At 36.2% G+C, this 11,642-nt stretch overlaps 1 protein-coding gene across 1 annotated transcript in view; it reads right to left on the bottom strand.

Moving 5' to 3' along the window:
* LOC134531737 (nuclear pore complex protein DDB_G0274915) overlaps positions 1-11,642 on the bottom strand; it is a 74,573-nt gene that overhangs the window by 17,797 nt on the left and 45,134 nt on the right. The window contains exons 10-11 of the mRNA XM_063367604.1: positions 11,083-11,175; positions 7,380-7,491 (exon numbers count right to left, since the gene is read on the bottom strand). Of these exons, the coding sequence (XP_063223674.1) occupies positions 7,388-7,491; positions 11,083-11,175 (197 nt within the window). The 3' untranslated portion in view covers positions 7,380-7,387. The remainder of the gene's footprint in view (positions 1-7,379; positions 7,492-11,082; positions 11,176-11,642) is intronic.

Raw genomic sequence — 11,642 nt, 5'->3', positions numbered from 1 at the left:
ACAAAAATGTCCAGACTAATTACATGATACAGGCAGTAATATTAATTCCAGTACATACAGCCTTTCTTGAGCATTGAGCATGAAAGATAATAGTGACATTGTCCGGGATTGGAGCCCGATATGTCCCACCCTAAACCCATCTTACAACCTCAACTCCTCCTGACATTTGTCTTCACTCCCGCCACCGTCGTGCGTATGTGTGTGTGTGAGGCATGTTTTGATTGGCGTGCCACAGACTCCTGCAAGAGGGCACCGTAGCTGCAGTGCTCCGTCTCCTTATATTATTATTTAAATTGAAGCAGTTGGCACCTTTTCCTTGCACAGCCTAGCACTCCTTCCCCTCCTTTACCCTCTTCCCCTATCTCCGAGTAGGTCTTCCCCTTCCTTCCCCTTAGTTTTCCTCCCCGCCTCTTCACCAGCGCTCCCTAGCGGGTAGTGTGGCATTGGTATAAGTACCGGCCCGCTTGGGCTGTATGTTCACTGTTGTGGATTCTTTCAACCTCGTGACAGTCATTAGGCTGGCTGGGCTCTCCGTGTGGTACGTACTTGGTGATGATTAATCTTCCAGATTCTTGCTAGCGCGTGGTGGGCGCGCCGTAATCCTGTTTGACCCTTAATGTAAATTGTTACCGTTCGCTTGGAGCCTTCAGCTCAATGATGGGTCATTATTTACTTCTTTGCTTTTCACACCGAGTACGCTCAGTACCTTTAGCATGTTATAACGCCGTTCACTAAGAGCCTAGCCAATATGCCGTCTATTTTGCTACCATTGTTTTATCTTTCTTGTTATAGCGACGCGTCGCTGTTGTTTGCCTTGTACGGCTTTGTGTTCTAAATGTATTTATTGCCCCTTTATTGCCGGGGGCTGTACTTACCCAAATCATTTAAATTATTATTGCATTGTAGGTACTCTTTTGGCTTGTATTAATTTGGCATTAAAGAAAATAGTTCCTTTCTCAGCTTTAACACTGGTCCGCAGTGCTTGTATGCGAATCAAGGATTATGATTTACCTATGTTTGCCACTTAATGTACCTGCGTGCTTTCATATGCATACTTGTATTTATTCTATTGTGTTTGATGCTAAATATTATATTTGCATTTATACTAATGTAATAAAGAAGCTTATATTTTTGGTACTCATGTGTTCAACACTACTTAGAACTTGCCTTCATTCCTAATTTTAGGAACCCGATCATTTTCTCTGTGTTTTTGATACGCGCTTGGTGGAGTTAGGTCGAGGCCCCTCCACCTAGCTTCAAAATTGTAAAATTTTATTTTTATCCCCAAAGGCTTGTGTCACGGCAGATGGGCCGGGAGGGTTTTGTTTTGTAAGTGTTGCCTTGTAATTCTGAATATCATACGGATGGCGACGGACATTCCCGAGGCAGACCAGAGTCCCCCTGAAGCCAGACTTTATTTGAATATTAACTTTTAAGTTACTGCATGTCCTTAAGTAATCTAGTCGCAAAAAAGTGCGCAATAATTATAAGAGTGTTTTGTGTGTTTAGTTTTTAGTATCTCTTGGCAAGCAATCTTAAAAACATAATGGTAGTTGGTTCGGTGCAAAAGTGCTAGGTTGCCCGTGCAGAGCGTTTGTTCCCACCAGTCCTTCGTCCTCACCGGCCGAGAGCAGACGCGTCAGCAGACTGGGGACCTCACCGCTTGCATTCACTGATAAGTAGTTTCTGCTTGCGTTATTTAATTCTCTAAAACCTTTTACATTTATTCTCGGGGCTACTCTCGGACGGCGGGCTGTTTAATTAATTGCATTTTCACTCAATACGAGTTTTTAACCATGATTACGTGATTCTGAATGTGGCCACGTGTGTGGACCACACCTTACCATAAACCGATTCGTGCTTCGGGACTTTACTCAGTTTAAGTCATTACAAGTACGAGAGTCTGTAGATACGAATAAACCAGGGTGTGTACTTCAAATGGTGTTGCACTCTTCTTTGTGCCCACATGTACAGCACCTAGGCATGGTGATGTGTGGGACTCCGTAAGAGCCCACTGAGTTCGGTAATATAGCGTGTCCACCGCTGAGAGTGGACATAGTTTTGTTTTCAGTGTTTTAATATAATTTTGGGGTATCAGTCTCACTACACATGGGTGACATCACGACCATAAGATAAAAGCTGCTGGGTCCACATGACCAGTATTCCATGTGGTGGCGCCCCCGACATAATACGTTTTGATTAAATTAGTATCGAGCCCCCCATGCAATAGCAATGTGAAAAGTTGTACAAAGAAGTGAACATTATATTCACACTTAAATTGCAGTACAGAGTGAATGGCGACCAATGTTGCCAGATTGATAGTACCAGGATGTTTATTCAAAGTTTATCATTTCGATTAAATTTGTCGTTGCCTATCCATTATCGTTACTTCTTGACAATTTCTTATTTCAAGTTTTTCTGTGACATCATTCTTGATGTATAAAATCATTACAAACAATAGTTTCGCAATGAGAGGGTAAAAGTTATTGAAAGTCCCACACGATGCCCATTTCCTTGGCAGTTTTCAAACTTATTTTCTGCTTGCGCACCTATGGGTTAAAAAGTTTTTATGCCCAAAGTCTTACCTAAAATCATACTAGAACGTGTTCCATTTATCTGCCGATATCGTCACAATGGTAGACCCACGTGTGATATCCTACACTAATATATATTCTCTTTCATTAATATGAAGGGACGAACCAAACGTATTGGTGTGCCAAATGAAACTCTGTGATAGTGGAACTATCCTGAAATATATTTTGTGAACTTAAATAGTCACGGCTAGAAATGTACTGTAATGATACACAAGAAAACTGGCATTACACTACAGGGTAACTAGCGCATCGGGTAAGTGAGGTCCTGTGATTCTAGCTAATGTTTAGATGTGGTTGAAACCCCATCGCTAAATAAATAAATAATAATTTAAAAAGCTTGTTGAATTAAACAATTTGTACTTCATGTAAAATTGAAGAAAAAAAGTGTTTATCTAATTGCTAAAATAATTTTGATTAATAGATCAGTCCATTGGTTTTGGTATTTCATGCATAGCCTTAAAATCTTTTTTACTAATAATGAAAATAAATTATCTGTACACAAATTAAATCTCTAAATGAAACAGCTTCTTTTAAAACAAAATTAATGTTCATAAATAAAGCATTTATATGAACTGCACACCTGGCAAATGAAAATACAAGCTGGTTTTCTTTCACTTCGAATTATAGTTCATCTCACATTTTGCTTGTTTCTTTGACTTGCTTGTTATTTACAGTTTCTCAAAGAACATATTAAAGTATGGTTTGATGGCATTTTGAATTCTCTAGATTAAATGAGCACCATTATTACTGCAAATTATCTCCATGAATTGACTAACCATATGTAATATTGTAATTATAAGATTATATCATAAATAACCTATGTACACAAAAGCAGACACCAATTCCTTTATAAACTGATTATATTACAATATGACATTTCCAAATTTCCACAACAAAGAAAATTTAATCTCGTTTATTCAAAAATTACACAGGATATTTTTAGGTTCTGGAAACATTTGTGGGTTTAATGACCTATATGATAAGACTCCACAGCCCTCTAGCCTTCTAGCCTAAATTGCATTTTCTTGCAGGTGAAGTATAGAGTAAAAAGTATAAAAAATCAATTTCTGAGTTAAAATATTTTAGAATAAATGACCGAAATTTTCGTGGGATTTTTCCTCCCCCCCCCCCTTTTTTTTTTTTTAACACACACACATTTTGGGTTATTTGACAGCAACATGATATGTTTACACAGCTAAGCAATTTCTTTGGTTGGCTTGAGTAAATATTTGGCGTTTCTATGATTAAAAGAAGAAGTCATAATAGAAGTTGTTTATATAGTTTGTAAAAACTTTTTTTTGACTTCAAGGCTTGAATTGCTGTTTTAGAAAACTAATAAGGATATCTTAACAGTTTAGTTGTTGATATAGAATGTATTAATTGATGATGTTACAAATACTGGAATTAAATTGATCCATAAGATAATTAACATGATTAATAAAATTTAATCCAATCATGACTTTTAATAGCAATGAAGAAACCTAGGTTATTACCATTTTTGTAGGATCTGAAAACATTAAAAGTGTTAGGCTTATAAGAATTAATGTCAAATATGATTTTGATATTTAATGCTGGATGATATAAGTCTTCTTCAGCAGCTTTGGTTACCAAGCAATCATAAATGTTAGTAAAACAAAGATCCAAAAGAAATTTAGGAACTAAGGTTTTATTATACTGAAATAGTCCACGACTAGATGTGAAATTGAGAATATGCTGTGCCTTCATTCTTATGTGTGGTTAAAGATCACCAGTATTTGGCTTATTGTACCAGTTAACTCCAGGGATATTGAAATCACCTGAGATCACTAAATCTTCTAGACTAAAAGTAAGTCTATCATATAAAAACTCAAAATACGTAGAATAAATATTTTAAGGTAAGTTAGGGGGTAAATAGATATTCCAGAGTACAAAGGATTTTGTAGCGATTATTTTAATTGTAAGTCAAACAGCTTCAATTCCAGAATAATCATAATTACGTATAGGTATAACTGATGACACTTTGTTGATGGCTATCAGGACACCGCCTCCACAATTCTTCGACGTCAACTAAACATTTTTGTCATATGTGTATACGAGATCGTTATTAGTGAAATAATGGGAATTTATGCTAAAACATTAAACCAGGTTTCCATTAAACATATCGTAATGTGTATTAACCAGATTTTCAAAGAATTCAATAGATATAGTTAGAAGAGAACGCACATTTTGATATAAAATATTACACTGCTTGTTGTTTGAATGCACAGAACTTATTCAAAGTACTTCACCACGCACCTGAGACAGGTTCAAAGCGGGGAGGGAGGGGGGGAGTGAAGCATAGCCGTTGGATGTTTGTTGTTTTGAGGTAGCCGAAGCCGCACCCGAGTTGCCAACATTAACGAGAGAAGAAGAGTCATTGTTCATGATTTGGTCAGGGTGTAGTTTGCCATAAAAAGAGCTGATTAAGCAACATCTCGGCCAAAAGACTATATTGTTGATTCTGTTGAAATCATCCTTAAGAACAGAAATATGGAAGGATGCATAAGTATCATATTTGGTCTTGAGTTCAGCTACTTTAATGTGTGACCAGTTGAGTTCGTGGAGATATAACTAATCCAATCATGAACAATTTCTGAACATCTACAAGAATCAAATACTATGTTAAAAATTTGTATTTAAATTACGAGGAAAGATTTGCTACTTGCAACTTAATTATTATCATTCTCAAACATCCTGACCATAATGCGACCGATGAGTATCAAAGGTACCAACAAAAATTTTGTCAGACTTCCTTTCAGCCAGATAATTGCAACAGTGTGTGCTTACGATGCAAAAAACATAAAAAAATACTAAAAAAAAATCCTCAATCCATAAACACTATTTAATTTAATACAAGCAAAAACAAAATACTAAATGCAATATGAATATGGTCATTTACACAAGACCAAAAATGGAAAACAATACAATAGTCCACGAGTTACATTTGACAGTTTATAAAAAAATACAAGAATAAAAACACAATGGCCATCAATAAACAAAGAAACACATTCAGTCTCTTTAGTCACTAGCTACAGAAATATATTATAATTATTCTATATTAGTCACAAGTTAGAATAAAGATTCAACACTAAACAACTCGGAAATACAATTACTCCCTACCAAGATGATAGTCACCTGTGAACTAATTTTTAACTTATGATAAACTAGCTGCAGTACCCAGCGTTGCCTGGGCTGAACACAGGGTGAAGGGGAACTGTTTAGAGATCAGATGTAGTTAGTAATTGTCTTCTTAATTTGAATCTCAAGTGTGCAAAATAATTTATATCACTTTCAGATCCCGACAGACGTTTTTCTGCCAGTTTATAGTTATTTACCTGGTCTGTATGTAATCTAGACTCTATAAAGCAATATAGAAAAAAAAACTGAAAAATAAGGGATTACTAATATTGAAAAGATTCCATTATCTAGCTAATGCTCGGTATGCATTGCAATGCCTCATTCAGTTTTGTTTTGTAATATGTTTGAAGTAGTTACACATATACAAATAATCTATCCATGTCTCTAAATATATATTTATCTCTATCTACATCTATAGTCCTATATATCTATGTATCTCTCTATCTGTATTTATCTCTTTATATCTACATATATACCTCACACTATCTCTATGTATTCTATAACAGGGTACTGATTGCTTCGTTGTTAATATCACACGGGTGTTTTTTACTTGTATGGGAAAATTAAGAAAGATAAGGCATCTAGTGCGTGGCAAAAATGTTAATAGGCAATAGGAAATAAACTTCTAGCGCCTGCGGCATTGTCAACACACACTTTGTACGTGTACTGCATGTTGTATCTAACCCCCTCCAACGCATTTGATTTTAAATTGGACTTTTAGTAAGGATCCCTAATGTTAATGATAATATAATATAGCCTATAGCCTTCCTCAATAAATGTACTATCCAACACTGAAAGAATTTTTCAAATCGGACCAGTGGTGCCTGAGATTAGCGTGTTCAAACAAACAAACAAACAAACTCTTCAGCTTTATAATATTAGTATAGATTATAAACTGAACATGATTTATAATAGTTTGGCTGAAATAGCAAACATAAAGTATTTGTTGCATTTGCCATTTGGTACTGACTTTCCAATTTCAAACTAAGTAATAAATTATATATTGTAAAATAAATGCAACTATGTATTAAAACAGGGTGAAAATGGGTGTACTTGAAGTGTAGTGCAGACTCTTAACTGAAATACCACACAGAATAATTAGAAACTGTAGAATAGTGTTAGTTTAGCCCAGTGACTATCCTATTGAAGAAGTGATAGGGGTGATAAACCCCCCCCCCCCTTAATACCCTAAGATCTTTAAAATTGAGAGGTAAAAATATAATCTAATCAAGGTCGCAAATGACCTTTGCAGTCAGTTAAATTGTAAGATTTTAAGGTGAATGTAATATTGGTAAACAGTTTGAATTAAATTGTTTTAATTATTTCCTTTTGCAGAAATTTTTGTTATTTCTCTGTGCTGTTAGTAGCCTATTTATTTTGGTACTCTAAAATACAGGTAAAACAATAGTTTGGCTTATGACTTTTCAAGACGTTAGCAATGCGTTAAAATTGCTTTTTTAAAGTGCTATAATTTTTTTGTCTTTCAAAATTTTTACCTCCGTAATTCATTAGGATGTATTCCCTATGACACCCCCCCCCCCCCCAAAACCATAATACAAAGCTCGGTAAAGCTAGGTCCGCTGCTGGTTTAGCCGCAGTCACGGGCCTCTGAAGAGGCAAGGCACTCACCATTAAAATCATCTGAGGCTGCGACGAGTCCTGGCACTCCTGGCTCGCGAGGCGGAGGAGCCTGAGCCAATACTGAACATGCCGGCGGCACTTCCCCCGAAACCAGCCGCTCCTGCGCACCACACAACACGTTCCACAAGGCACTGCTCACGCACAGACAGAACCAAACCAACCAGCCAACATGGTTGGCAACAGTGGTGTGTCACCCAAATAATCAATACATATATATATATATATATATATATATATATATATATATATATATATATATAGGGTAGACACAGTAAAAATGCGTGAGCACTCATAAAATGTGTCCACTGGTGACAAGTATTTTCGATCCAAAAAAAATAACTTCAAAGTGGTTTATTTTGCTAACAGTTGGCACACACGTGCTTTTCTACGGCAATCTACAGGACGAACACAGCTCATTACGCACACCCCTCCTCGTGAGTATGCTAGCATCAAGCCTATAACAGAAAAATAAACTAAATTGAATCACAAAGAAACTTATAAAATAAAATAAAAAAATGTTATGACTAAAAAAAACAAGAATAGATATAAACCGAAGATACTATCTTGGAATGAACAGTTTTTAAAAGCCTTAAAATTCACATTTATTTAACAAATAATATCATGTCAGTATGATGGAAAAAATGATAATCGCAGAAAGACTGTGCAAATGGACCTCCCCTGGAGATTCCATGAATCAAATTTCACTGCTCTAGGCCTTGCCGTCACCGTGCTACAAGAACTACAGACAGAAAAACTATTTTATTATTATTATAGTTAAGAGAGTCAACACAACAGCAGCATTAGCATCTGCACATCCATAAGAATTCTGTTACTATTAAGGGGCTCAATTACATAAATAAGTGGCAAGAAACCATTCATGATTGTTCGACGCTTGTCAATGCTCCGAAGCTTGCTGGAGTGTATCAACTGTTGCATACTTGGGACGGTAATACAGATTGTTTTACAAGGTGACTACAAAAACACTTAGAATCAATTACTGAACCTTTAAATACATTTTTTATACAATTTTATATCACATAATTATTTTCATATTTAATAAGGAAAACTTAAAACGTATTACAAAATATGCATAACCTACTATTCACAGGAACTTGCCAATTTTTATGTTAAAATAAAACATTTTTAGACATATCCACTTCATTCAAGTGATCAGTCTCCAACTACATATTTATATATAAAATGCACCTATAAACTGAGGAAATACAAAACAATGCAAGTTAGTAAAAGGCTGCCGAATATTAAAGTTTCATAACTTCTAGTACTGTACTGTTTATTTTGGGGCTATTTTGTTACTTTTGTTACCAACCCTTCAGTTTTGTTACTTTTTCGTGACTTTCATCACCTGTAGACACCCTGCACAATAAAGGTTGACTTTTTAATAAGTGGAAAAATACTTTTTTTGTGAAATTTGACTTGCATTTCAAAAGAGTCAAATTAGAGAGCTAATAATAATAAATTTTGAGTTTGTCATTAATTGTATAGCATATGAATGCATTTATGCAAGTGTCTATCAATTGAGGGCTGCGCGCACGTTCCCGGTGATTTTAAGATGTTAAGTATGGGCGCCACCACGTGTAGGGGCACGTGGACCCGGCGGAGTCTCTCTCTCAGGGCGTGACGTAGCCCAAGTGGGGACGAGTTACCAGCCCTTTCTACCCTATCTATCCAGACCTGGCCCGCTCTAGGCGTCGGGCACGCCACAATCCTAGGCTAAGTAGGCTCACTCACCACGTGGTTAAATAAAATACTCAATTTATATTCATTCCCATATTTAATTTCACTAACACGTTTCTCTCCACGTCCGTTACACGTTACACGGTTAAAAAGCCTGAGGCACGAATCGACTTAGGTGAAGGCATGGACCACACACGTGGCCATGCTGCAAAGTATGCTTATTACACGATGGTTAAAAACTCGACTGAGGCAATTAATTAATTATGCAGCCCGCTGACCGAGAGCGGCCCCGAGGATGACGAACGAAAGCGATTTAGAAAGAATTAACGATACAGAATTACTTGGTCAGTGATGCACAATGGTTGAGGTCCCCGGGGTGCTGGCGCGTCTGCTCTCGGTCAGTGATGAAGATGGACTGGGGTGAGAGCTCTGCTCGTCTCAACCAACATGGCGCCTCCGCGCCAACACGATTACCGTTATTACATCCTACGATTCCGTGCCCCGGCGAAAGTTAAGTAAATTACAGATCAACATTAAAAATATATAAAAATTACTGGCAGTTTAAAGTTTGTTAATATTTACTTAGTTAATGATAATGATAATTTATATAAAACATTCCTACTCTCGTCCAAGTCCGTGCCTATTCGGGTCCGCCCGGGCAACGTCTGTGGTTCTTTCAAGTAACATATTTAAATTAAAGAATACACAAGTAAACTGCACAAACACTGGGGCAAAGATGAATAAAAAATAAAAGGGTTTACAAATAACATTCCACTTAGCAAATTAGGGGGTCGCCGCACTGCTTCTAAGCGCCCTCTTGCCGGGCTAGACACACACGCACACACGCACGCACGAGCGGGAGGTTTGAATAGAGATGGTGGTTGGGCGGTGTCATATCGGGCTCAAAGGGGCTGCAGGCCCGGACGACGTCATAATTATTAGTACCAGTCAGTGGTAAAAGCAACACTTATGTCAAAACTATATTTTTAGTGCAAAACAAACACGAAAGTACTTTCATAAAGAGTTTTCTTTATGGAGGTGAAATATAAAACACAAATTTAGACAATCAACATTATGACGTAAAAGTAATTGGCACATAGAGAAACAAAACAAAAATTTTCTGTTTATCATATACATATATATATGTATATACATATATTATTTTTATATATATTGGTTCCGTCTAGAACTTTGAAAATAATATACTTTTTTTTTGAGTCAGGTAACATGAATGGTACATTCTTTCAAAGTAAATATCATTCCTGGGATTAGGTCGAGTTGCTTATTTTGAATATTTAATTCAAAGGATCTCTATGGGACAGACTCTGACGAAAATAACTTAACTGTTTCTTCACTATTTTTTTTGTTCATTGGGTTTTCATCATGCAATTATTTAATTTTAGGTTGAAAACAAATTTCATTCTTCACATATTAGAATTTTATTAATTATAAGGCTGCAATAGAAATCATAAAAACTATAAAAAGACATCATTAGTATGTACATATGATGTGAACATATGTATCGCCATTACACTGCTAACTCATGCAGGATCCACTGATGATTGGAAAAATTTTTAAAAATACCTGACTGGGGAGGGGAAAAATACCAAGGCTAAAAATATAGAAAATCTGACTCTCACCATGTTACTTACAATGTTCTGATGACAAAGTGTGCCCTAAATGAAAAAATAAATGTGTAACTTATTTATCAGGATTCCACACAAATCACACTGTGATTCTTTGACTTAATAAATGTGATGAATCTTGCCACACACAATCCTCAAAATATCATGGGTTTTTATTCCCTTTCTAACAATGAAATGAATGGTGGGCATGCTTATAACACTCCAAATTCACAATTAATAACTGGAAGTTCTTTATAATTTAATTAAAAATAATAATGTTATTAATGGAAAAAAATAGTTCCCATATACAAATGTTTGAAAAATTGGAGTGAAAAGAAAAATAAACAAATGAGAAATCTATTTCATCTTACCGGCTTGAAAGGAGCTGTTTGCATTTGAGCCTGCACTAAAATTAACCATTGGCGTTGTTGAAAGCGGTGCAGCATTTCCAAAGCTGAAGCCACCTGCAAACAATTATGCATTCAATTGGAGCCCATTGGGTGAATAGCAATATTTTTGCACTCAAGTATTACAAAAGGACTCTAATCCAACATTCTATGGTTAGGAACAATCTCTAATCCGGCTTTCTATGGTTTGAAACACACTCTATTTCTGCATTCTATGGTTTGCAACACTCTCTATTCTGGCATTCTATGGTTTGAAACACTCTATTCCGGCATTCTATGGTCCGGAACATTCTCTAATCGGTCATTCTATGGTTCTGAACATTCTCTAATCGGTCATTCTATGGTTCTGAACACTCTCTAATCCGACACCAATTGAGCCGCTTGTGGTCAGATTTTTTTGGTGTATTCCAACTGCTTACCTTGGCTGCGAGGTCAAATTACTGCACTGCCAATTCAGCTTTCTCTGAGTTTATCCTTTTTGTCAGTGTTTCCTGTTTTCTAGAGGTTACACCTCACACTTGGTA

The sequence above is a fragment of the Bacillus rossius genome, chromosome 5 (assembly GCF_032445375.1).
Source record: "Bacillus rossius redtenbacheri isolate Brsri chromosome 5, Brsri_v3, whole genome shotgun sequence".
NCBI classification, from domain to species: domain Eukaryota; kingdom Metazoa; phylum Arthropoda; class Insecta; order Phasmatodea; family Bacillidae; genus Bacillus; species Bacillus rossius.
The sequence above is the reverse complement of the archived record's forward strand: the minus strand, read 5'-3'. Positions and strand labels throughout refer to the sequence as shown.